Below are 27,447 nucleotides of genomic sequence, written 5' to 3' on the forward strand. Positions count from 1 at the left end.
TACCATTCTAACTGGTTTAATTTTTATTTTGTAAAAAAAATGGTAGAGTCATAAAACTTTTCCGTTTTATATATGTATTTAACAGTTTACAAAATTGGCTTTTAAACATTGCATTCAAAATATTTCTTATACTCTGCAATAAACAAATTCACAAAAATAATCTATATTCCTTATCAACATTAAAAAGTAGTGTACATCTGTCGTAAAAACAAGGAAAACAAAAAGGAGCGCTAACTTGTGTTGATGTAGAAAGCAGGGCGATTTAACCAGCTGTTAAACTTCACAACAGGTGACTGAGCAGTGGGCCTGGACAGATGAAGAAACCCCCCCTAATCAAGTTTAAATTCTGGGAATCAATGGAGTGTTTGTGGAGGAAATACGTGGACACTGTGTTGGAGAGGTATACTCTGAATGGACACCGACAGATGCGTCCACTGACCTCATGTTCTATTGCTGTAATGGCAGGTAGGAGGATAGTAATGAGAACACAGAAGGGAAGTGGACAGTGCAAAATGCTGATTCATCTTTGTACTGTTGCTGTTTATCAATTTGAGTCTTAAAAAGCTAGTGTGTGGAATTTGTTCCAATAGCATGTCAATACAACTCTCAATTTAATAACCAAATGGATCACATGTATAAAGCCTATTCATTAGGCTAACGAGTTTTGTTAACTTGAAGGACAAAATATTAATTTGGGGTCGGCGATATGACAAAATATACCATGAGTCCGGATTTTTGTTGACTGGAATAGCAAAAAATGGGGGTTATCTAATTGGGTTTCCAGCAGATATGTGATATATCACGATATATCTTGCTAATGCAGCATAAAACATAGGCTCACAGATTTTTATCAGTATCGCCCACTCCTAATTCTGGCGCATATTGGTGTCCACTGACATAAAAAGGAAAGAAATAAGGTAACGGTATGTGTTTGATCAGTGCGTCTGTTCTGCCGATATGACACTGGAGATATGAGGTGTAGCTGTTAGCCATGGAGGCAAAAAAATAATGAATTAGAAAAAAAGGTGCTTTTTCAGACCAGCTGAAGAAAGGACAGTTTTTTTTAAGAATAACAGGAATGTACTTTTCCATCCTTTGCTCTGCCATCGGGAGGATCTGACCGCTTATTGCCTGACGGAGTGTGTGTGTGTCTACTGAACAATGAGCCGATACAGACAAAAGCCATACGGATGTTTAAGGCATCTGTCAATATGAAGAGGATTACACATTAAGTCTCTCCTCATCCTCAGTGGATCCATTAACTCTCAGCACACGGAGAGTGGAGGTATTCAAACCCCCCCGACCGAACCCCCAAGATCTTCAATCTGTCTTCTTGATGCCAGTTGACAGTGACTTCTCTATTGCTGTGAGTGAAATGGTCAACAAGATCAGAGCTGTATTCCCTTCTTTACTAACAAAGGGAATGTGTCTTTGTCACTAACTGCTGCCGTTATCATTGGGAAGCTCTGACGGGGACGCGTGCTTCTCTCCCAGCTCAGAGAGGGACGTCTCCAGCTGCTGGATCAAAACCCGCTTCTTAAACCTGTCGGAGAGGCCAATGAAGTTAGAAAAAAAAGCAGGAAATAAAGGGAGCACACTCCCAAACATAAACCAGAGGAGATGCATTGCACATGCTTTAAGGACAATAAATATCCAGCCCACTGACACATGACAGGTTTATTATTTTGATACATTAAAAGGGACAATCTGACGCCTGTTAAGTAGAGGTCCTATAGTGGTTGATTGCTAATGTAGTCAATTGAGGCAATACATTTCATTTTTAGTGTTGTATTGAGCAAAAATAGCTGAATTCTCCTGCTTGCAGAGCCATGTTGGTGGTGCCTACATGTACCAGAATGCTTTGCACGCATGTTTCTGATTCCCCTGGTCCCCCCAGGTCACATATTTTTGCTCTGTTGTATTTTTCGGAATGTTTCACTCCGACAACATTAGCTGTATATCTGACATAAGATCCTATGCAATAAGCTAGCACTCATTTTGCAGTAGAAGTAAAGAGAACAAGGAAGTTCTGGGTTGTTTTTTAAAATTTACACAATGGATTTATGCATGGCACTCCCTGGCTACCGAAAGCAAGAATTTCCTACTTGCAACAAACTAAGAAACACACACGAAGCATTCAGCATTCTAGTGCAATGTAGCACACACTCAGTCATGTATTGCTTCAACCAACTACCTTTACCATCTCTTATTGGACATCCATATAAAAAAAACGGGGCAACATTTTCCATGATCTTAACCCTGTACCACTTAAAATGAGTTCATGTGTTTTACCTGACGGCCTCTCTGATGGCGTGCTGGATGAAGTACTTCTGAACATTCACTGGTCCTTTCACCTGCTGCAGTAGCCCCAGTATTGAATCGTAGTCTGAGAAAAAAGAACCACACAGAGAAGTAAAGAGACGGCCACTATGACCCCCCCCCACTTGATCAGATTACACTCATTTTAACGCAACGCAGCGCGGCTCACACTCACTTCTCCCAGGTTTGCGGACCTCCTTGATGATCTGACTCTTCAGCTCCGCCTGGCTGCCGTCCAGCGGGGAGATGAAGATGGGCTCCAGCGACGCGGGGTCCGCTTCAGGGTCCTCCATCTGGCTCTGAGGGCTCAGTCGGTCACAGTTGTGTCTCTCCACCTCCTCATCTAGACTGTCTTCCTCTAGTCTGTCCTCCGCCAGTCTGTCCTCCGCAAGTCTGTCCCCTGCCAGTCTGTCCCCTGCAAGTCTGTCCCCTGCCAGTCTGTCCCCTGCCAGTCTGTCCTCTGCCAGTCTGTCCTCCGTCATGTCTACGTCCTCCGTCTCGTCTGCTGCCCCCGGCCCGGTCTTCTCCTCGAGGCTCAGTGGAGACGACGGGCTCTCTGCTACAGCTTCCAGCTCGGCCGGCCAGATCCCCCCCGACTCAGGCTCCGCGTCACCGTTACTCTCAGCCACCACCATGTTGTTGCCGTCCTCTCCTACAGGGATGACAAATGTGTGAGTGGTGCAGGAATGAGTTCTGAAACTAGGGAATGAGTTAGCATTTTGGCACTTGTAGTTCTTGTCTTGAAGTCAATGTTCTTTTTAATTGTCTTTGGGTAAGATGGCTAAAAATAAAGTCTGTGGTTAACACAAGCGTACGAAATGTTCACATCTTATTCTACTACATGAAATACTTCAATAAATAACCCACTTATAAACGTCCGAAGCTCCTACGAGTCATGATAACGGCGGATGCTAACGAGTGCCTAAATTCAACTACGAAACGTCATCCCGCCAAACATTAGCCGCCTTTAGCTAAGCGGTGATGACGTGAAGGCATGCGACGTGCTGGAACTTCCTTATAATTCAGCTTATCTATAGCGTTAGCTTTTTACTTCTGGTGATAAGCTTCAACTTTTATTAAAGAGGTGTTAATATGTAGAGATTATACTGCTGTAAGTATCATTAACGTGAGTTTATACAGTATATAATCAAAAACCCAATAGGAAAATCCCCTCATTTTTTGTTGCGAGAGCCGTTGCTATGCTAACTATCAGGTCGGCCTTAAAGAATACGTCATCACTGCACCACTCCATATGATTGAAAACTAGTCTCGTGTCCAGCTCACCTTTGTGCTGTGGGATGGGTTTTATGAGGTTCTGCTGCCCTTGAACAGCTGCAGGACTTTTCCCTCCCGGCAAGTGGTTGTTGTTCAATGGTGGAGTTTGCGGTCGCCGCAGTAACGGGGACATGCTCCGCCTCCTCTTCATCGTCGTACTCGAGTTTGAATCGTTGGAATTCCCTCTTTTCTTGTTTTGAGGGCCCGCTACGAACTCATCTGCCTCGTCGATCATCATCCCCTGAGATAAACATGCAGGAAAGTAAACAAAAAAGTAAGGAGGGATTCAATATTTAATGAATATGCACTTTAACACATAAGGTGAAATAGTTTGGGGCTTAGTGTTATTTTGCAGTGATGTATTTTTACCTTCTTGTCTTGCTTGAAAGGATTCCCGAATGTGTGCAGGCGCTTGGGTTGGTCGGGGTCGATCTCTCTCAGAGGAGACGGCATCATTTTGAGATACTCCTGATAGTTTCCCATCTGAGCCACCGGGATACTGTGCAGATAGTCTGACAACCACAGGAAGTGTTATTAGTCCAAACAGTACTGCATATATGGTATTCATTGATATTTTAATTGACGAAGCCACTGCACAGCAAAGCCATCTATGAATATTCTAAGATTGCAATGAATTGTAGGATTGATCATTATACCCGCTAAACCAACTTCATTTACTTAAAGTTGTTGACAACTTTGACCAACACTTTTAGTTATATAAAATATTTCATTGCTGCAAATAAGAGTCCATTTTGTTTCACTGCTTTTGGTTTCACAATCAGGATCTGTTCCTGGGTCTTAGCATTTTTCAGACTTTAAAATACAAAATAAGGTCATATTTCTAGATTGATGAATTCAATGCCTTCAAGAATGTTTAATCACCATCGGGAAAACTGCTTCCCACTGTGATGTCATACCTTCGTCTTGCCCTCGGATCAGCTTTTGCGACGTCCGCAGCAAGTTGGAGCGCATCCGCGTCAGTTGATCCAGAAGGTTCCGCCTCGGGATGTCGTACGCATTTCGATAAGCTTGAGGTTTGAGATCCTGTGAACACATCAGCATATTTCGTCAGAAACACTGGAATTGCCCCCCCACACTAAGTGGTGCATTTCAGAAATCTACCTTGTTGAGCAGGGCGATCTGGAAGCCAGCAAACTCTTTAAAGTTCATGTCCGCCAGGCGCAGCGGCCCCTCCCCGGTGATGCCCTGCAGCAGCTGCTTGAAGTCCCGCCGGTGGGCCAGAGAGAGGGTGGTGGAGGAGTGATTCTTCACTTTGATGCCCGTTTCCTGGGGAGCCTTCTTCCCCACAGACACGATGAGACGATCTGATTCCATCTTTGCCTTTGGACATAGAAAACATGTAAGCATGCTGGGGCTCATTTCGATTCTTCTTCATGGATTATTTTTCACCTTGACTACAGGCACCTTATTGATCCCACATTGGGAAACTATTTTTGTAACAGCAGCAGCAGGTAAACATGGCATTGCGCAAGAGTTTAGTGTTGCACATTTGGAAAAAATCACTAACTGCGTTTATTTTTAACGGCCTTTGCAATTGCGATATAATTCACGATATTGGAGGGAATGATTATTTTGCATCACTGCTCACTGAAAAAAATGATCGTGGTGTGATTTTTTAAAGAGGATCAGTACCAAGAAATATATGTGTTGTTAATTCTGTAGAATACAATTTGTTGGCTGTAGGATATTTCTGTTGATCCACCATATCTCATTCAAAAGGGTATTTTTAGTTTTAGTTTTTATTGCAGTTCCGATAACATTTTGATAAGTTGTGTAAAATAAATGGTAAGCAGGGTTTTGTCTAAACCGGGTAACAGGGGCGATGCGCCCTCTTACTTTGACAAAACAGCCTTGTTTTTTACGGAGCTCCGACGTCACGTTATTGTTTAAGTCCGCGGGGCCATCTTGTATGCGGGTGTCATGTTCTCGCGTGAATTGATATACCTTATATACAAGATCAGCGCCACAGTATTGCCCTCATGCTATATTTTTCTAGAAACCCCCTGAGTAAGTATATACACCCTTAGAAAGATATATATCTATAGACTACAACATAGTAGACCGGGCTACTACTGATACAATTTAAATGTAGGATACTATATTGATCCTATATAAATATATCTGCAAAGTAATTCATTTAACATTTAAACATTTATATTTGTACTATAAATCATGAACGACTTCTCTAATAAAGATGTGAGTGAAATGAGTCTTTTTGTTAAGTTGAACAGACATCATGGAAGTGTGTACCTGCTGGCTGAGCTTCTTCAGGTAGGAGATGACGCTGTAACTCAGGCCGCAGTCCATCGTGTCTGCAATGAGATTAGGTGCACCCATCATCCTCAGCGCCTTCTTTAAGGGCTGTCAGAAGATAGCAAGAGGACATCATGGTTAGTTATAACGGTAGAAATCCAAGCAGGTAGCTGTTACTGAAGGCAGTGTAGGTGGTTTACCATGAGGAAGTATGGAGGCATGGTCTTCAGGTACATCTCAAATGCCTGTCTCCACTTCAGGTTCGGTTTTAGTTTGTGCACTTTGAATAAATCATCTGGAAGGAGAGACAAAAAGGAGTCAGCCATCCACCTTCACATCCTGCTGTACACACATCACCCTCAACACACTCACTACCATTCATGTTTCTAAATACCCCATTACTCCAAAAGTAATATTACACAAACTTATTTTGATTATTGCATCTAATTTTGACTTTCATTAGGTCAGTTAACCAAAATGTGTATTTTTAGAATACAAATCTGACTTATGGTTTTTGGATCATATTTAAAATTATAATAAAAAAGGGCCATAACAATCATTTTAATCAGTACATTTAACCTTTCTTTTTCTCTTTATTTTTCATTTTTTGGGTAATTTGTGTGTATGAGAGGTTCTCCCCTGAGACTTGACTTTTCTTTTTTTTATGTTTTAAAGAAACATTTTTTATTATAAAGTTAGTACTTAATTTGCCATAAAGTATAAGACTTTTGAGTGAAAACGGTTGGATAACTCACAGGAGGGCAAATGTTCTAACAAACTATAGACATTATTATTTAGGAATAAGAGTTTATGAAGGTAGCTATGGTTAGCCTATTGGGATTTTAGTGTTTATAGCTAAATGATGGTGTCATAAAGATTTCAGATGATGAAATGACCCAGAAAGAAATGTATAAATGTAAAATAAGCCCAGAACTAGTGACCCAGAAGTTTTGAGGCCACTTAAGAGGAGCTGCCATGTGTCTCACCGAGGAGCGGGAGCAGCACGGGGTAGTTGAATGGCATGACGAACAGGTTAACACAGGTGAGCGTGGTGCTGGCTTTGAGGTAGCCAAAAGGCTGTCCCATTTCACAGGGCTTCCCGCTGCTGCAAACAAACACCTGAGGAGACAAAAGGGAAATATGAAATACCATTTTGTTATTGGGTTTCATATATAACTTGTCCAAACTTAGTAGAACTGCAACGGCTGATTAGCTAGAGGTTCGGCAGAAAAAGAGTTACTATTTTCTTAAACAATTAATCATTAAAGTAATTTTTAATGCAAAAATCCCATAAAATGATGTTTTCAGCCTTTGAAATAGAGATTGCCTGCTCTTCTCTATGTGTTTGGAGAAAAAATCATTTAAATACAACAAGGTAATATGGACATTTGTCACTATTTTGTAGACCAGGCAATCTAAAAAACAATGTGCAGATAAATCAATAATTAAAGTAATCTGGTATTTGCAGCCCTATCAAAAAGTGAGGCTCAATCACTAATTCAAAACTACCAAAAGTGGAAAATATATAATAAATAAAGCGAGCAACCTCATTGTTTCCCGTTCTGAGAAAAGTCCCGAAGGCATAACCGCAGAAAGTAGAAAACAAGCGGACCGAGCTGATTAGTTGGTTAGTGCGTGTGAACATCTGCCATACCTGCCAGCACATGTGGGGAGACTTCCTCTCCAGGATGAACTGGGTGAGTGGGGATGGCTCCAGTTCGTACTTGTCAAAGGGAAGCTTGTCGATCACCATTGGCTCACAGTCCACACAGGAGAAGCGCACCACGGGATGTGCAGAGCGGGGCGGCTGCGGGCAGGAGAGGGAGATAATTGAAGAAGTCGTTAAACAGAACATCATTATCTGTGGCATGGTCTCCATGTGGAAAAAGCAACAGATAATTAGGATCACAGGATGAATCTGCACTGATGAGTTCGACACGTGTTTATATTTGCTGTAGGAAGAAGGAAATCCCCAATTTTAGCTGTATGGCTATTTGCTATGATATCACACACATAGGACCCAAACACACATTGATGGACCTCTCCAGCTACACTCAACACTCTTTACTTGATCTGATTGGGACTTGAACCAGCCCCCGGTTCCCAAATTACTACAAACTGAGCTATTGCCACAAAGTGACGACTAACATTAGGCAGAGAGAGAAAGAGAACTGATAATTAAAAACGAAAACACCTAATGGAGAATAAAGACGGATAACATCAGATTCAATGGGTGCAAGACATCATTTTAAAGCATTTCTCTGCTCACCAGGTTCGGAGAGTTCTGGTCGGGCCAGAATGACTCTGGTATGGGCCAGTGCCCGACCGGGACCCCCGTCTTCGGATTTGGTCGCACGTAGATGAGTTTGTGGCAGCTGTGCCACGGCTGCGGGCTGAAGGAAGACACGGGACGAGTTGGCTCTGCTGAGTTCTCTGTAAATACAACAAAAGATATCATATAAGGGAGGATACATTTCTCAAACGACTAGTGCCAACACTTATTCTGCACCTGAGAACAAGCCCTGATATCCAAGTCAGTTTTTTTTATTTTAGAGGGAATAACATGAAGTTCTTCTGGAGGAGCGTCTCCACCTGTTGCCTCGAAACATCCTATCTAAGTAACCAGATGTTGTTTGTTAAGAAAATTGGTTTCAGCTCAGAGAACACCCACAATGTTGAGATACGCAGTTAAAATGCAGAGGTGGGTGAAGAATTAGATCTGCTATTTAAGTAAAAGTAGAAGTACCAGAGTGTAGGAATACTCTGTTACCAGTAAAAGTCATGCATTCAAAATGTTACTCAAGTAAAATACACAAGTATTAGCATCAAAATATACATAAAGTACCAAAAGTAGTCATTGTTTGATTGGTCCATTTCAGAATAACATATGTGATGTGTTTTATAATTATTGATCATTGAGCTGGTAAAGGTGCAGCTAGTTTGAATGACATTGTATACTGCAGGGTAGCTGCTGAATTTAATCCAGGTGAACTACAGTCTGATTTAAGGGTTGGTTATCATTAATCCAAATTATATTATTATCTTTAATCCAAATCTGTAAAGTAGGTAAAGGTAGAAAATAATTGTAGTGGAGTAAAATTAGACCATTTACCACTGAATTGTAGTAGAGTAGAAGTACAAAGTAGCACTAACTGGAAATATTCAAGTAAAATACAAGTATCTCAGACTTGCACTTTAGTACTGTACTTGAGTAAATGTACTTAGTTACTTTACACCTCTGCTAAAGTAAGACAACTTTAAGTAATTGTATTGCAGCCTTAAAAAATATATATGTGCGGTGTTTGTTCAATCAAGATATTTCTGTGTTCTTGCCTATCATTTCCATGAATGTGAATAAGCTTTGATCATTTCCAAAATGTGTTGTAAACCTCAGATGTACCTTACATTCTTTTGAGCAAAGCGCATAGAACTTGGAAACTCTCCTTCTTCCAGTAGAGTAATGCGGGACTCATTTTATTTCACAACCTTTCTTCACACAGCCACAGTGTTATATTCTGTTGGCTATGTTTGGCTGGCGTAGAAAATGCATTCAGTTCTCCTTTTAGTGGTGAGCTGCCCCGTGGGGAGAGACGAACAGAAGGTTCTCTTCTGCTTTCACCTTGCTCCCCACTGCATCTTTGCTCCAACCTTAAAATGCGATGACATGAAGTGCTCGGAAACTCATGTTTTATGCACTTGACTGGACACATTTGTGTTTATCAAAATGTCATGACTGCATCTTGGTTTACTGCTCTTCATATATGTGTATGTAGAGCTGCACTTAATGTATCTTTATTTATTCAAGGATTCTATTGGTGTTTTCCAGTTAGGCTTTGAATGCCTGCGGTCGTATTTTATAATTTCCTCAAATTATTATTGTTATGGTGTTATAAATGTGATTAATGGTGCTGTTAATAAAGGTGCAGCCTCCCTTTGAGTGCTGAAGCCAGGAGAGCAAACTTATTTTTGCCGACAGTGTGTTGAAGCAGAATAAATTGAAAGATGATAAGATGTTGTGAATTTTGGAAATTAGTACTTCAATCCTATTTAATATTTTTGGACTGAACTAAGCTCTGGAGTTCCTGTAAATCTTCGGATCACAGTAGGAAACAATCCTAGCGTCCACCATTAGCATCTAATCCGACAAAAACACCAATAATATTAGCCTTATATTTATCTGCAACTGTGCTGAAATTCTGCTTTTAAAAAGAATGACATGTGTGCTGGACTGGGTTTATTTTACAAGTAATTAATGTGCATTTCCTACTCCTGCCACTAGGTGGTGTCTTTGCTTTGGGGTTGGGTTTAACATTTGGGCAGTCATATTGAAATTCATGATAGTCATGTGACACTTACAGAAAGTCACCTGGAATGCTTTGTTTATCAGACCAGTTTTGGCATGGTAGTGTGAGCAGCAGCTACATCTTATTCCATCCTCTTTTGAATTCACTTTATAGGAGCATCGTCTGTGAGTATCTTTGCAGGATATTGTTAGTGTAATTACTTGATGTGTTTATTTCTGCATATTTTTGTAATTTCAGCGAAGTAAGAGCAAGTAATGTTTGACATGCGATTTCATATATCCAGCTAGTCACTGTAGTAACTTTCTAGGCTTGTTGTAGGCCTTATCTTTGGGGATGTGTATCTGATATCTTAGTTATTACATATTTTATGCTGATTGTGTATTTTCTTTCTTTCTTCATTTTAGTTTTACACCTTTTACATGCTGTCAGTTTGAATAAATCTACCAAATCTGACCGGTGTGTGATGGGAGTCATCTGTCAGTCTAATTGAAGAAGGGGAACTCTTTAGTGAGGGCAGAACAGTAAAAAGACGGACTCAACAGTGATTTCTACCGCAGTGAGTAAGATATCCAGCCTGTTCTGCATCTACCAGTATCAAGATGTCATTAAGAGAAGAAAAGAACTATGAAACAAGGTCAGAGTGCTCACGCACATCAAAATTATCAAAGCGCTCTGTGAGATCTTCAGCTAGCTTGCAGGCTGCATTGGAAGCACGCGCAAAGGCAGAAGGTGCACGGGCGAGAACGTTACATGCACAAAGGGAGATTGATGTTAAAGTAAAAAAGGCTCAGCTGAAAGTGGAGGAGACACGTCTTGATGCCACATTGGAAGCCATACAGCAAGAGAAGGATGCCGACGCCGCTTTTGCTGAAGCTAATGTATTGGAATCGGCAGTGGATCTGGCAGCTTTAGGGGAGCTCACTGTTCATGATGAATACCAAGGCTCATCCTATCATTCAGTTGAGAGAACAGAGAAATATGTTCAAGAACAGTATGCCTATGTGAAATCTAATGAGCGCACAGACGATCCAGAGCAGGATAAAAAGGTTGATTTTACTCCCTCAGCAGCTGTTAACCTCAACTCTAATGATGATTCTCAGTAGGGATGCACCGAAAATTCGGCCACCGAAAATTTTCGGCCGAAAATGGCCCAAAAGTGCATTTTCTGTTTTCGGCCGAAACACTTTTGTCACCGAAACAACAAGGCCGAAACAGAACGTTGTGATGATGACGCAAGCAAAAAACCGCGAACAGCACTCGGGCCAACATGTCTGCGGTGTGGACGCAATTCACTGTGTCTGAAAAAGAACAACGAATAGCAATTTGCAATACGTGTAAAGCCGAAATTTCTAGAGGGGGTATATCTGCAAAGAGTTTTTCCACGTCGGGTTTAATTCATCATCTTAAATCAAAACATCCCGATCGCTATTCTGAATTTGAGAAAAACGCGGCACAGAAAAGGAAAGCCATTCCGAGCACACCGACTCCGTCTGTGGCAGACGTTTTTGAAAAGGCCAAAAAGTTTCCCAGTGATGGTGCCAAGGCTAAGGGCATTACACAAAAAATGATGGAATTCATTGCCTTAGATGATCAGCCGTTCTCTGTTGTAGAGGACGTGGGATTTCGTAGGCTGATAGAGCACATTGAGCCCCGTTATGCCATACCGAGCAGACGACATTTCTCAGACGTATGTTTACCTGAGCTGTTCAATGTTGTTGCAACTCATGTCCATGAGCTTATGGCATCTGATATTTCAGCAATCAGTTTCACGACCGATATATGGAGCTCAGACGTCAGCATCACGAGTATGCTCAGTCTAACTGCACAGTGGATCGACACAGATTTCAAGCTGCAAAATATTCTGCTTAATTCACAAGAGTTTCGATGCACTTGACTTAAATGCACTTTGTTTTTTTATGAGAGAACATATTTAATTTTACAATATTTCAGCAGGCCAGTCAGTTTACAGGCCTGTACATTATTATTTCATGTAGGCTACACATGTGTGGTCAAGTTAAACATTTAATTTTATTTTATATTGTGCATAATGTCAGTTCTAAATAAATATTTTCATAATTTCGTGATTTATTTATTCTTTGAATTGCAACGCCTTGATTTTTAGTAAGGTTAGCACACAGTCATAGCCATAAATGCAATGGTACTAATAATTGGAATAATAATTTATTTCGGTGTTTCGGTTTTCGGCCTTGGTTTCCTCATTTTCGGTTTTCGGTTTCGGCCAAGAATTTTCATTTCGGTGCATCCCTAATTCTCAGAGACATCATGAGCTACCTAGGCAAAGTGAGAGGCAACGTTTATCTGTGACAGCCACAATGCCAACTGCAACAGCTGCTCATTCAAAACGGCCGCCAGTGCAATTCACACCAAAAAGAGAAAGTGAATTTATTGCACCACAACCAGCATCTGAACCAAGGAACCAATGGACACCCAGACACGATACAGCAGATTACAGCTATCCACGGGGAGGAGAATCCACTTCTAATGTATCAGTGCTAGCAAGGTTCTTAGCTCGCCGTGAGCTACTCACAGCTGGACTCACGAAGTTCAATGACAAACCCGAAAACTACTGGGCCTGGAGGTCCGCCTTCTCTAACGCTACTGAAGATCTGGGTCTGAAGCCTAGTGAGGAACTTGACCTGCTGATTAAGTGGCTTGGACCGGAATCTGCAGAGCATGCAAGGAGAGTGAGGTCGGTTCGAATCAACTACCCTGGTGAGGCCCTCAGCATGGTCTGGAGAAGACTAGAGGAGGTTTATGGATCGCCAGAGGCCATGGAGACAGCACTCTTTATCAAGCTCGAACGGTTCCCCAAGTTCTCCAATAAAGAACCCAAGCGGCTACGTGAACTAGGTGATCTTCTCCTGGAGATACAGGCAGGCAAGGAGGATGGGTTCCTGCCTGGTTTGGCTTATCTGGACACGGCGCGAGGCATTCATCCGATCCTGGAGAAATTGCCATTCAACCTGCAGGAGAAGTGGATGGTGCAAGGTACAAGGTATAAAGAAAGACACCACACCATCTTCCCACCCTTCTCAGTGTTCGCCGACTTCATTCGTGCAGAAGCAAAGATGAGAAATGATCCAAGCTTCGCTGTTGCAGCGCCCAGCAACACGCCCAGCAACACGCCACCTAAGTGGGAGAAATTCCCAACAAAATCAGCTAAAACCCCTATAGCTGTGCATAAAACAGAGGTTGACAATCCTGCCAAGGGTGATGAGACCAAGGGTTCAGACAACCCGAAGAAAGAGTGTCCCATACACAAAAAGCCCCACCCCCTACCTAAGTGTAGAGCCTTTCGAGCCAAACTGCTGGACGAACGTAAGGCCTTGCTTAAGGAGAATGGCATATGCTTCCGTTGTTGTTCCTCAACCTCCCACCAAGCTAAGGACTGCAAGGCTATCATCCAGTGCTCTGAGTTCAACAGCGATAGGCACATTGCAGCCCTTCATGCCGGCCCTGCACCATGGACAACAAAGCCAGCTAGCGGCCCCTCTGAAGAGCATGGCGGGGAGGGAGAGGAATCTACTCCGGCTTCAGTCACTACCTCAATCTGCACTGAGGTCTGTGGCGACAGCGCGGCAACCAAATCCTGTGCCAAAATCTGTCTCGTCTATGTGTATCCTAAAAACCAACCCGAGAGGAAGACAAGAGCATACGCAATCCTAGATGACCAGAGCAATAGGTCACTAGCCAGGTCATCATTCTTTGAGCTGTTCAGCATAGCTGACAACACTTCTCCCTACACACTCAAAACCTGTGCGGGTGTGTCAGAGGCTGCAGGCCGCAGGGCAAGGGGGTTCATAGTGGAGTCAGCTGATGAAAAGACCAGTCTAGCTCTGCCTACACTCATCGAGTGTGATCAACTGCCTAATAACAGGGCAGAGATTCCTACGCCAGCTGCTGTGAAGTACCATCCACACCTGAAATCCCTAACTTCCAAGATACCTCCCCTTGACCCGAGGGCCGAGATCTTACTTCTTTTAGGGAGAGACATTATTCAGGTCCACAAGGTCCTTGAACAGCGCAATGGCCCCCCACACGCTCCTTTCGCCCAGCGGCTAGCCCTCGGCTGGGTGATCGTAGGGGATGTGTGTATTAACGGTGCACACGTACCCTCACCTGTGAACACATACAGAACCTACATTCATGAGAATGGGCGTCCCAGCGTTCTGTGTCCCTGCCTCAACAAAATTGAAATCAAAGAAAAGCTCAACCACACTTGTCAGTTCCAAAGTCCTTCAGCCTCAGAGCGGCAGTCCTTACCAAGTGACAAAACGCGACTCATGGGGGAGTCCATCTTCTGCCACACAAAGGACGACGACAAGACAGCACCTTCTATGGAGGATCTTGCCTTCCTGAGGATTGTGGACAAGGAACTGAAACAGGGTGAAGACAACAGCTGGCAGGCTCCACTCCCCTTCCGAAGCCCACGCCAGCGTCTGCCAAACAACCGTGAGCAGGCTAGGACCCGTCTCGCTATGGTCACCAAGACACTCAGGAAACACCCTGAGAGGAGAGAGCATTTCACTGAGTTCATGAGCAAGCTCTTCGAGAATGGACATGCTGAAGTGGCACCACCCTTACCACCAGATGAGGAGAGCTGGTATCTACCGTTCTTTGGGGTATACCACCCTCAGAAGCCTGGACAGGTGAGGGTGGTATTCGACTCCAGTGCACAACACCAAGGGGTGTCCCTCAATGATGTCCTCCTCACAGGCCCAAACATGAACAACAGTTTGCTCGGGGTACTGCTGCGCTTCAGAAGGGAGCCAGTGGCCGTGACGACTGACATCCAGCAGATGTTCCATTGCTTTGTCGTACGTGAGGACCATCGGAACTTTCTGCGCTTCCTCTGGCATCGCAATAATGACCTGGATGACGACGTCATTGAGTACAGGATGTGCGTACATGTCTTCGGAAATAGCCCGTCACCGTCCGTAGCCACATACGGGCTCCGAAGAGCTGCTGCAGAGGGAGAGAGGGAGTACGGCGTAGAGGCGAGGCTGTTCGTTGAGAGAAACTTCTATGTTGACGATGGCCTTCTGTCTGTCCCTTCAGAACAGGAAGCCATCACTCTTCTTCACAACACTCAAGGTATGCTGGCCCTCTCCAACCTCCGGCTTCACAAGATCTTGTCGAACAGGGTGGCTGTGATGAGAGCCTTCCCTCCTGAAGATCTGGCTAAGGGGATGAAAGATCTGGATCTCAGCACAGACCCCATTCCCATGCAGAGAAGTTTAGGGGTGAGCTGGGATGTTTCGGAAGACGTATTCACCTTCCAAGTTGCTGATGCAGAGAAGCCTTACACAAGACGTGGGGTCCTGTCAACTGTTAACAGTCTGTTCGACCCACTAGGTTTCGCTGCCCCTGTAAGCGTTCAAGGAAGGTCCATACTGAGGGAGCTCACCACAGAGTCATGCGACTGGGACGCCCCTCTCCCTGAGGAAAAGTACAGAGAATGGAAGCTGTGGAGGGACTCTCTGAAGGAGCTTGAACAGCTCAAGATTCCGCGCCAATACACCTCCATCTCTCTCCGTCAAGCATGCAGTAAGGAGCTGTGTGTATTCTGTGACGCTTCCACCATTGCTATAGCTGCTGTCGCCTACGTGAGAACAACCGATGCAAGCAGTAATGTTGAGGTTGGCTTCATGTTTGGCAAGGCAAAGCTTGCTCCACGTCCAGAAACGACAATTCCAAGGCTCGAGCTGTGCGCTGCGGTCCTGGCTGTAGAGATTGCAGACGTGATTGTGGATGAGATGGACACCATCTTTGACGCTGTGACCTTCTACTCAGACAGCAAGGTGGTCCTAGGCTACATTCACAATGAGTCAAGACGATTCTACGTCTACGTGAGCAACAGGGTGCAGCGCATCAGGAGGTCAACAAGCCCTAAACAATGGAAGCACGTGCCCTCCAGCCAAAACCCTGCAGACCACGGCTCACGATCAGTCCCAGCAGGCAGCCTAACTCACACCTCATGGCTGTGCGGACCACCATTCCTGTTGACATCAGCTGAAGCTGAACCTGCACCTAATTCCTTCAACTTGGTTGACCCCAGCTCTGACTCTGATGTCCGCCCACAGATCACTTGTCATCTCAACAGGGTTACCAGTGGCAAACTTGACCCTATGCGTTTTGAGAGGTTCTCCAGATGGCGGTCACTCAATCGAGCAGTTGCTAGGCTTGTGCATGTTGCCCACTCCTTCAACCAGGGGAGCAGATGCAAGGGTTGGCACATCCATGAAGAGCTCTGTCCCACAGACGACTTGGAGGAAGCAAGAAACATCATAATACGGGCCGTCCAACAAGATGCCTTCGCGGAGACTTTGGATTGCATCCGGGGAGGAATAGCCATTCCTAAGCAAAGCCCACTCCTCAGCCTGTGTCCTTACCTTGACAGTGCTGGCATTCTCAGGATTGGAGGACGCCTGTCCAAGGCAAACCTGGATGGAAAAGAGGTTAGTCCTGTAATCTTACCTGGGCAGAGCCACGTCACAACCTTGCTCATCCGACATTATCATGAGCAGGTCCAGCACCAAGGGCGGCACCTCACCGAGGGTGCTGTGAGAGCGGCAGGCCTGTGGATTATCAGTGGGAAACGGCGTATCAGCAGCATCCTTCATCACTGCGTCACATGCAGAAGACTACGCAGGAAGATGGAGACTCAAAAGATGGCTGACTTACCTGCGGACCGCCTCAGCGCAGATCCTCCCTTCTCATTCGTGGGTGTGGACGTCTTCGGACCATGGATGGTCACGGCACGGCGGACCAGAGGAGGACTTGCTAGCAGCAAAAGATGGGCTGTGCTTTTTACATGTATGAGCACCAGGGCCATACATATAGAAGTACTGGAGTCAATGGACTCTTCAAGCTTCATCAACGCTCTACGGCGGTTCTTCTCAGTCAGGGGGCCAGCGAAACAGATCAGAAGCGATTGTGGCACCAACTTCGTTGGGGCCTGTAAGGAGTTGCAGATGGACTCTGTGACTAGTGACAAGGAGGTGCAAGGATATCTCAGTGACAATGGGTGTAAGTGGATCTTCAACCCACCACACTCTTCCCACATGGGGGGCAGTTGGGAGCGGCTAATTGGACTGGCAAGGCGTATCCTGGACTCGATGCTGTTGAAGGCCGGCCCAGCAAAGCTCACGCATGAGGTCCTGACAACATTCATGGCAGAGGTCTCAGCGATCCTGAACGCCCGTCCACTGGTTCCTGTGTCCACAGACCCTGACTCCCCATTCATCCTGACACCAGCGACACTTCTCACACAGAAGGTCAGTGCCCTTCCTCCTCCCAAGGGTGAGTTTGACGAGAAGGACCTCTACGGCAAGCAGTGGAGGCAGGTCCAAAGCCTCGCCAACACCTTTTGGCATCGATGGAGGACAGAGTACCTCCCCACCCTGCAGAAACGCAGGAAGTGGGAAAAAGAGAAACGCAATCTGAAAGAAGGTGACGTCATCCTCCTGAAAAACGACCAGTTGCAGAGAAACGACTGGCCCATGGGCGTCATCGTCAAGACCTTCCCCGGCACCAACGGGAGGGTAAGAAAGGTGGAGATCAAGACTGCGAGGGATGGGTCAAGCAAGACCTTTCTGCGACCTGTCTCAGAGGTCGTCCTACTCCTCTCCCCAGAGACTGATTAGAGTTACCGTTCTTAGCTCCCCTTGTTAAAGGTGGCATCTTTTTAGATACCAGGCGGGGAGTGTGCTGGACTGGGTTTATTTTACAAGTAATTAATGTGCATTTCCTACTCCTGCCACTAGGTGGTGTCTTTGCTTTGGGGTTGGGTTTAACATTTGGGCAGTCATATTGAAATTCATGATAGTCATGTGACACTTACAGGAAGTCACCTGGAATGCTTTGTTTATCAGACCAGTTTTGGCATGGTAGTGTGAGCAGCAGCTACATCTTATTCCATCCTCTTTTGAATTCACTTTATAGGAGCATCGTCTGTGAGTATCTTTGCAGGATATTGTTAGTGTAATTACTTGATGTGTTTATTTCTGCATATTTTTGTAATTTCAGCGAAGTAAGAGCAAGTAATGTTTGACATTCATATATCCAGCTAGTCACTGTAGTAACTTTCTAGGCTTGTTGTAGGCCTTATCTTTGGGGATGTGTATCTGATATCTTAGTTATTACATATTTTATGCTGATTGTGTATTTTCTTTCTTTCTTCATTTTAGTTTTACACCTTTTACATGCTGTCAGTTTGAATAAATCTACCAAATCTGACCGGTGTGTGATGGGAGTCATCTGTCTGTCTAATTGAAGAAGGGGAACTCTTTAGTGAGGGCAGAACAACATGCAAAATGAAAAAGGCTACGCAGGCTTCAAATGTTGATTTAGAATTTGCGTGTGAATCAGAAATATTTGTTTATTCATAACTATTGTGAGAGGAGGATTTGCACGGAGTTGAAGTTGTTGCGTTGAGACCATTCTGTGTTCCACTCACCTTCACCAATGAGAGGCGGATCCGGCCCGGTCTTCTCAAAATTAAGGACGACCCCACTTTGAACCTTTTGGACCAGAGACTCCAGACACTGGTTCAACATCCTCTGAGTCCGCACACAGTACGATCGCCCTGAGAGAAACAGCAGGCACAATCATCAGAATGCCTTTATCCTGCGGGGGAATGGGGTTTCGTGACAGTTGCTGCATTTGAAAATAAATGTAAAAAATGATATATATAAAGAAATAAAATTATCTGTTTTTTAAATAAAAGCAAACATGTTAAATAAAAGACTAAACAAAAATATTATTAAAAAAATATAATAATTATAGTAATAGTAAAAAGGTGGAATAAAAACGTTAAATCAAAAAACATAATCCGACATAAAATACAATATAAATAAACAATAGTATGTAAAAATGTGTATTTTACCAACATTTGTTTATAAGTATTAATAAAGATATTAATGTTAATTATTTAGCTAAGTACAGAGTACAGAAATAAACATGAATCTGAAAATACATGCTGGTGGTGATACTGGACACATGTTAGGGTAAATAAGAGAAAGGCGAACCTCCGGTGACTTCACACATCTGGGTGATGGCAGACTCGTCTGTGGGGACGCTGCCGAGCTGCTCTGTGTCCGGCGTGGACGCTCCCGGCAGCCTCAGCACCAGCGCAAACAGACGCTGGTCCCAGCGGAAGGGCTCCTTGGTCAGCTCGCTACCCGCCAACGGAGAGTTCAGAGGCAGGTGCAGCTGCACGACAGAGGGGGGGGAGGAAGAGAAAGGTGATGGGAGAGGAGTTAACTGGGATAAGGAGGGAGGGATAACGACATCTGCAGAAGATTGGGATTATGTGTTTTTTATAGGCAGAACTGGAAGTTAGCATTGCAAGGTCTCTTTTATAAAAGATGAAGCGTAAAGGCTAACGTAAGGCTGTAGAGGAATTACATTATAGTAGCAAGTCATCATTGCTAAGCTAAAGGTGAGCTTGTGTTGAGTGATGAAATGCTTTTTTGAGACACGTAAGAGCTTCATGTTCAACCGTGGGGTATTAACACTGGTATATTTTATGTTGTTGAACAAAACTTAAAGATCTCTTAAGCGTGTGTTAACCACAGAGCTTATTTCAGGTATCCAACCAACAACCCTTTCAATAAAATGTTGACCTAAAGGTGAGAAAACCAGAAGTGCTGAAATGCAAACTCACTTCTGTGTTTTAGGACTCGTTTCTACACCACTCTATATGGATGCATCACTGGAAGTGAACAAGTTTACAAAAAGGGAGTTTAGTTGAAAACGCCTGATGAGGTTGTTTTGTTTTTTTAACAGTATGATTGTAACTCTGCAGTGTGCTGGAGGAATCAGAAAATGCAAATACTAACTGTATTACCAACTTTTCTGGAATTGAGAGAGGAATACATAATATTCTGGACACAATTTTCAGATGCCAGATAGTATGCTTTATTTGTAAACTCATACTTCAAGAATGGCTTAAAAACAGACAAATACTTATTAAATATACTGCTGGAAGTGCTTAAAAATGGTTAACGCTGGAGAGCCAAACTTTAAATGCATGGATAGACATTCAAAGTCAAAGTCCACTTTATTGTCAAAGTTTCCACATGTGTTATACATACAGAACATTGAAATACCGTTTCTGGCAGTCCCACAGTGCAAATATAAACAAGAACACATAACATAAAAAGATAAGAGCATAGAAAAAAAGGGGGGGGTAAAAAGGGGTATACAAAAAAAACTAAAAACCTAAGTAATATATAACGATGAAGAGCAGCACAAGTCAACACTTCATTTGAATTATTTGTGTCAGGCTGGAAAAACTGGGTTGACTTCATAATCCTCCCTAATAATAGCTGTCTAAAGGCTAGATTCTATCTTTGCAAATGTATGATAATAGATCCTAGTTATTCATATGTTTTTCTTTTAGTCAGAAATCTTAAGATGGGGCCTTTAACTTCATATATATTTAGAAAAGAAACTGCCACTGGTCTCCATTACACTACGTTATCACTCGGGTCATTACCCAGTCCAAACAGATCACGTTATGAAACATAGTAGCACAACTGCGTTTGTTTTTACTCTCACCTCATCTGGCACCCCAGAGCTGTGTGTGAGCTTGTTCCCGTCAGTGATGGTGATGATCACAGATGGCTCCAGGAAGAAGGGGTTACGGCCCTGAGACGGAAACAGTGACATTTAAGGGATTAGAAACAAGTACACACAAACAGTGACCCCATTAATTCTGACTGGCCTGCTTTCTTGTCATTGCGATGTTTTGCACTCTGCGTATTAAAACGTTTCCCATCTGCTAAAACATAATATGGAACTTGCCTCTGAAAAATGAGTATAATATGTCCCCTTCAATATGAAATTTTTGTTGCAGCGTGTAATCTCTGCCCTGTGTCAGAGGTCAAGCCTCGACCAATTATACACACACACACACACACACACACACACACACACACACACACACACACAGAGTTTTAATAGATTCACACTGACAGATGCACAGAACTTGTGACTCTACCGGAGCGTAGTAATCTTTCTCTGGTGTGAAGAAAGCGATGTGTGTGTGAGGAGCTGAGGACAGTGCTAACTGAGGAAGAGAGAGTGGGAGAAGCTGAAATAAAAAGGGGTTATTATTCTCTTTTCAAGGTAAAGGAAGGACGCCAGCTGTAAGCTTTGCTATAATTATTATAATTTGTTCACCCAGAGAAGGTCAACATATACTGTATGTTTTGGCAGTTAAAAAAGTCGTTTAAAACGTAATTACTAGCTTGTTTGGCAGAACTGACTTATTAATAGATCATTAATTGAGTGTCTTATTTTTGTATACACCTATTTGTGCAACTTTCCTCAACCATTTTGTCCTGTGTGCTATTTTAATGTACAGTTTTTATATCTTGTACTTTTATAAATGTATCATATGTTGCATTATGGAAGAACTTGACACTCAAAATGTTCACTGCAAAAACTGTGAGGTTGCTAATGTGCATGTTACAAATAAAGCCTTTGAAACTTGAAAATAACTTGAGGAACACAACTAATTCATTAAAAAACTAACGGTTTAAGCTTTATTTAAAATAACTGTTAAACCTTAGAAACACAACAGTGGAACTATAGATCTAGTGAGAGTTATTTTAGTTTTCTCATATCACAGCTGCTGAGAAATGCATCAGGTTGCCATGTTAATACCTGTCCATAGTTGTCGATGCCTGAGACGAGGCGGTTGAGGTTGAGAAGGTCGAAGGCTGTGCGGAGAGCATGACCCAACGTGGTGAGGCCGGACGCCTGCAGGTTCTTCAGCTCGCACATGAAGGTGGAGTGGTTCTCCTTCCACCCCGCCTGAACACACACAAACACACACACACACACACACACACACACACACACACACACACACACACACACACACACACACACACACACACACACACACACACACACACACACAGAGCTGAATATCAGGCAGAATTACAACTGAGGAGGCCCGCTGCATACAGGACACCGTTAACAGCCACAAAGCCAAAATAGATCCAACACCCACAGATACCCATACACTGCAATTATGAAAGAAAAACAAAACAAGTTTTCTTTGCTGAAAAACCACAAACTGATTCTAGGCGAGCATGTGACTGGCACCTTGGGTTAGCGAAGTTTAAATCTTAGCAACCCATCATTTTGTGCAACATGACATAACAGCAACCATTACGTGAGACCAGCTCATGTGGAACCCTGCAAAAAGAAAATATTATTGTTGAAATTAAGACCCACATTAGAGCTGGATGGTACTTTTATTTAAAAATGAGTCTAATTTCATTCTTGACAAGCATCCAGAAATACATTTCCCACTGCTGCCTGTCCTCTGTGACAAATAAATACTCCCACAGGAAGATGTGGCTGTGCAACTGCTATTGGAATTTTCTCCAGCGAGGTCAAGTACCTTACTACAGCAGCTTCATGCCTAATCTAAGGATGACCTGCAAGATTACTACTTCCTTTATCAGGAGAGGGAGGGGGGGGGCTCAACACAGAAAGAGATGAAGAGTAAAAGAGAAGTGGAGAAGCCAAGAAGTGAAGAAATGACAGTGTGATAGGTGGATGTTATGAGGTGGACCCTCCACTGAATAACAGCTTGAATGTGTCAAAGACAGGGAAGGATTTCATTGGATTTATAAGATGAATAAAACCCATTATTATGAAAATTGTTGAACAATTTGAAGATTGAATGGCTGAAAGAATTAATGAATTTGTCTGTATTAGATTGAAGTGCATTGTGAACATATCGCCTTTTATTTAATTGAAGAATAATTTTCCTACTACATGTGAAATTTCAGTTTTTGGGGCCATCCCTTTCCTGTAGTGTGTCCTACATGTTTTTGTGCATGTAAATGGTCTGCAAAGGCTAAAATCCCAAAGTTCAGAGTCTCTCTCCTCCATTTGACTCTTTTGTTTACCTCCGAAACATAGTGACATCACTATGTAATACTCATGTTTCGATGGGATGGCATTCCAACACATTGTAGTTATAGACTAAGGGACGGGTCATGGGACATGTCTAACCTGTTGACCAATCACAACAGAGCCAACCAGCTAACCAGTCAGAGCAGGCTGGGCTCTGGTTTCAGAAAGAGGGGGAAAAGAGGTGCTGCAGCACAGGCAACATGAGTAAAATGAAGAGCTTTTTGAACATTAAAGCATGAGGACATGTCACAGTAGAGACACAAAACACAAATATGAACCTGAAAATGAGCGTAATAAGGCCCTTTTAAAAGTAGGTAAGCTATTAAAGAGAGAAGTTATACTGTGCATGTTGTTATAAAAGAGATCAACAGTTTGCTGTTTAAATCAAGTTCCTGCGTTAACATTTTGGGGAGGAGTTAAGAATTTAAAAAAGTGGCGTATATATAATAAATAATTTATGCACACAAGCAATGTAACATATAATGTGTATCATTCCAAAGGCATGCATTTGAGGGAATTTCTAGAAAAGCCTAGTGTCACATGACTTTAAATACATATTTTACAACCAGGCAGGCAACATTACGGAGCAGCTTGGGTATAACTCACGGTGTAAACATAAATATGGGTAGTAGAATAATAATATCCCAGACATACACCCTTGTGTACGCCAGTAGAAATGTACGGCTTAGCTCTTACTCAATAATTCAGGCTAGAGAATATTTTTATTTTCCTCTGACCCAGCCTCCTCTCTCTCTCCCTCTACATCAACAATTTATTGCCTCTGTAACTGTGCAATCAGAGTAGCCCCATTCAGTATAACCTTGTCTTTTCATCATAATCCTCTGTGCACAGAGCCGGCAGAAACAACAAAGGAGAAGGAGATGAAGACAAAGAGAGGAAGAGCAGGAGGGAGAGGAGTTGAGGACAGACTTTATGACAAGGGGATAGCACTTCTAGTTGTTGTACACCAGATTATTTTAGTGATGCAGTGATCTGCTGCAAGGTCAGTGAAGTAGGAAGACCTCATAACCCCTGTTCACACATAGGCCTACAGCAGGAGAAAGAAAGGTGTATGATGATGTTTCAGTGATGGGGTATATTAGCTAAACATGTTTTTTAGGAAGTCAGTAAAGCGACACAAAACAGTTACTTAGCTTCCTGCATTGCTTTGATTATTAACTATAAAAAAGACTGTACATAAACATTAGTTAATAACTCAAAATCTGTGCTGAAAGTGCAGTCAATACATTTCAATAATCGTTGATTGTTTATAATTAGTTTGGAAAAGGGGAAGGAACTGCTCTCAAAAATAGCTTTGCTGGGGTACATTTATATCACTATGCAAAATAAAAAGAAAGAGTTTGAACACTGAAGCACCGAAGTTTTCACTTTTCCAATACTATCACCCCTTGCACTTATTTCATTATTCAAACATTCTGTTTTTTTCATTTATCCTTAAGCCTGAGCATATAATGAACAATGTAAAATAGTATGCTTTATTTTCATGAACTAGGCTGTATTATGGTGGAATCTGTTCTGGTGCAGCAGAGTGCATTGAATTGTTTTAATTGAAATCGTATTTCAAAGAGAAAAGATCTGGAATTAAGTAGTTATAACAAGTACCTTTGGACCTACATGCAAACGTGTGTGCCATAAACATATGCCTCTGTATCTATCTTCTAAATCTCAAAGCAGCTACTGCTATTAAATATGAAGTAATGAATGACTTTTCTAGGGTTAGGGTTATGTTATTTAGTAAACAAAATAAAAACAACTCAGGAAAACGTACTGTTATGTAATTATCAATGGGATGGGAGTAAGTACTGCAATGCATATTGTGTTGACAGTATTTTGAAGATAGGTATACACAAGCCAAGATACCCCTAATACAGATCAGGCACCAAAGCACATCAGGGACTTAGGGGTTCATTTGGGTACTAAGGATTGCATTTTATTGTGCATGAAAACCTCAGAGAGATGTGTGCCAGCTCATAAAACAAGTCTATTGATTCCTGGTGAGGATGGCTTTGCTGACATGAAACCCCTTAAATGATTGCAGTGATTCACAGGTTGCAAGTCTGGTTGTTTTTTTTTTCTTATGTGTGACTGAAAAGTAAAGTGCTTGTATGCTTGGCCATCGTATCGGTATATGACAAATAATGAATAATGATAATTTCCTACTAGCGAACTCACATAAAAAAAAAACTCACGCTGAAGAGGGCTTATCAACTTTCAGCCCAGACTGGCCAATGGTTATGCGTGGATGATGCAAGGGGAGGAGTAAGGAGTGATTGGCGGGCTCTTTGACCAATCAAAACATTGTGCTTTTAAAAAAAGCGCGACGTCATAGGTGATAATAAATCTCTCCGCCTCCATCTCAACGCCCGAGACTTTTCTCAACACAAAAGCAAAATGTCCGCTGGATGGTCGGAGGCAGCGCATCTCCGGGTCTGCGGTTATTTGGAGCAAAAAATTGCCGTTTTTTCGCCACCGGGATGCCGCCCAACACTGACTACAAACCAGAAGGACAATAAAGTCTCACTGACAGAAAAATACGTTCGACTGGTCAAATGTAAAAACTGTATCAGTTGCTAATTACCTTCACTCCGTATGGTGGATCATCGAATGTAACTAGCATGTACCTGTCGCCTCTACTAGCCGGGTCTCGGGCACGCAGCTGTCAAAAAAAGAAAACCAAAACAACATATATTAATTTCGACCGATCTTGCCCAAGGAACCCTATCCACCAAGGGTGCACACTGCTGGAAAAAAAGTCGGGTAAATCATTCTTTACCTTCATAAAGACCTCAACCGCGCCTTTAGCAACGTCCAGATACGTCGTACCCAAATAAGTGCGCTGATTCATAGAGGCGGACGTGTCTAACAGGAAGAGTAAAATAGGCATTTTTTAAATGTAAAGCCGCGGTTGTATGCTTTTCTAAAATTATTGTTATCCACATGTGCCCTATCGTGCGGCCAAACAGTTCACACATGTGTGTATATTTGTTATAATAAGCCCCCCCTCCTGAAGAGGGCCGTTGCCTCCGCTCTCTCTCTATCTGCCTTTCTAGAGCTCTGTCTCGGCTCGCGCTGTTCAACTTCTGCTCCTAACTGAAAGGAACGCCCAGCTCCGTCCGCCGCCACGCCATTGGCTGAGCCGGATTCCACTGACCACGCCCCTACAAAATATATAACGAGGTCGAGATGGCGGGTGTGTGTGTACAGTACATCCGCCTGCCGTTTCAATTGTGTGTATGCTAAACGGGTGGGTATTAAAAATCATTGTCCATGGCTCTGATGTGTATTTTAATAAAATGTGATTCTTAGCACAAATAGCCTATCGGTCTATCAACTGATAACGTTGTAGCTGTATAGATCGTATTTATAGACCTAAAATGTCTTGAAATGTCTTGCCAATTCCCTTGCATCCCGCCCCCCTAACACGCGCACACACACACACACACACACACACACACACACACACACACACACACACACACACACACACACACACACACACACACACACACACACACACACAACCTCTTTAGCTGACTCGCTCCTCGCTTGCTGCGTTCAAGGACCCTCAAAATATGCGTCTTTCCGACTCTTAACACAACATAACAAGAGCACGTGCAGTTACATTGCCTAACCATGTTAACACACTGTTAAAGTAATAGATACATAACGTTTATAAATCAAGTGTCCTGTTACGTAACTCTTGTAATGGCAAAACACAGAGAAAGTGCACATTCAGCTTAGAATCTGCGTGAAGAGATATAACATACACACACAGACACACACACACACACACACACACACATATATATACATATTCAAACATGCTCGAAAAACATATAGCGGAATTAAGACAGTGACATTGTATTTTCACAATCAAGCCTCTAAAATCATAAAAGGTACCGCGTGTTCTGCATGTGCTTTCGTGATATTAATAAATCCGAAAGCACTTGAGGGCACCGTGGCTGTTACATTCAGGGTATTCTTCATATGTCCTTTTAGCACTTCATGAAATACCTTACCGTTAGATTGCAAATGACGCCAAACTTGTCTTAATAATGAGCTTGAGGTTTAAATGAAAAGAGATTAGGGACAACATACTGATAGATTTAAAGGTCAGTGGAAAGTCATACTAGCAAACCTCAGACACAATGCATACATATGAAGGCCTTATCTTTCCTGGACAGGTTTGTCTTCTTTCAGTATAAGGCTTTTTCAGCCACTATGTCACTATTGCACTTTATTTATGCATTTGCTACCACTGATAAGAAGGCTGTAAACAGGGATAAATTAG

General features: G+C 42.9%; 2 protein-coding genes across 3 annotated transcripts; one reads left to right on the plus strand and one right to left on the minus strand.

The window, feature by feature from the left end:
• Positions 1-26,228, minus strand: ints6l (integrator complex subunit 6 like). Of its 2 annotated transcripts, XM_063876407.1 has the most exons (19): positions 25,930-26,227; positions 25,735-25,812; positions 25,346-25,647; positions 21,867-22,016; positions 20,757-20,846; positions 19,223-19,406; positions 18,652-18,780; positions 8,138-8,301; positions 7,523-7,675; positions 6,855-6,987; positions 6,069-6,163; positions 5,866-5,976; positions 4,717-4,935; positions 4,512-4,638; positions 3,964-4,106; positions 3,604-3,835; positions 2,495-2,971; positions 2,293-2,386; positions 1-1,543 (listed from the first exon to the last, which is right to left on the minus strand). In XM_063876407.1, the coding sequence occupies exons 4-19, from the start codon at positions 21,984-21,986 to the stop codon at positions 1,438-1,440; spliced, it is 2,577 nt and encodes an 858-aa protein (XP_063732477.1). In that variant the 5' UTR covers positions 21,987-22,016; positions 25,346-25,647; positions 25,735-25,812; positions 25,930-26,227; the 3' UTR covers positions 1-1,437. The 2 variants fall into 2 exon arrangements, with proteins under 2 accessions (XP_063732477.1, XP_063732476.1); XM_063876406.1 differs by lacking the exon at positions 25,346-25,647 and having other exon boundaries at positions 25,930-26,228.
• Positions 12,506-18,227, plus strand: LOC134860101 (uncharacterized). Its single transcript, XM_063876943.1, has 2 exons — positions 12,506-16,651; positions 16,721-18,227. Exons 1-2 carry the CDS (start codon positions 12,506-12,508, stop codon positions 17,837-17,839), a joined length of 5,265 nt encoding a protein of 1,754 aa, XP_063733013.1. The 3' UTR covers positions 17,840-18,227.
• Positions 26,229-27,447: the final 1,219 nt, after the last annotated feature.

Source organism: Eleginops maclovinus, chromosome 23 (assembly GCF_036324505.1).
Source record: "Eleginops maclovinus isolate JMC-PN-2008 ecotype Puerto Natales chromosome 23, JC_Emac_rtc_rv5, whole genome shotgun sequence".
Taxonomy (NCBI): Eukaryota; Metazoa; Chordata; class Actinopteri; order Perciformes; family Eleginopidae; genus Eleginops; species Eleginops maclovinus.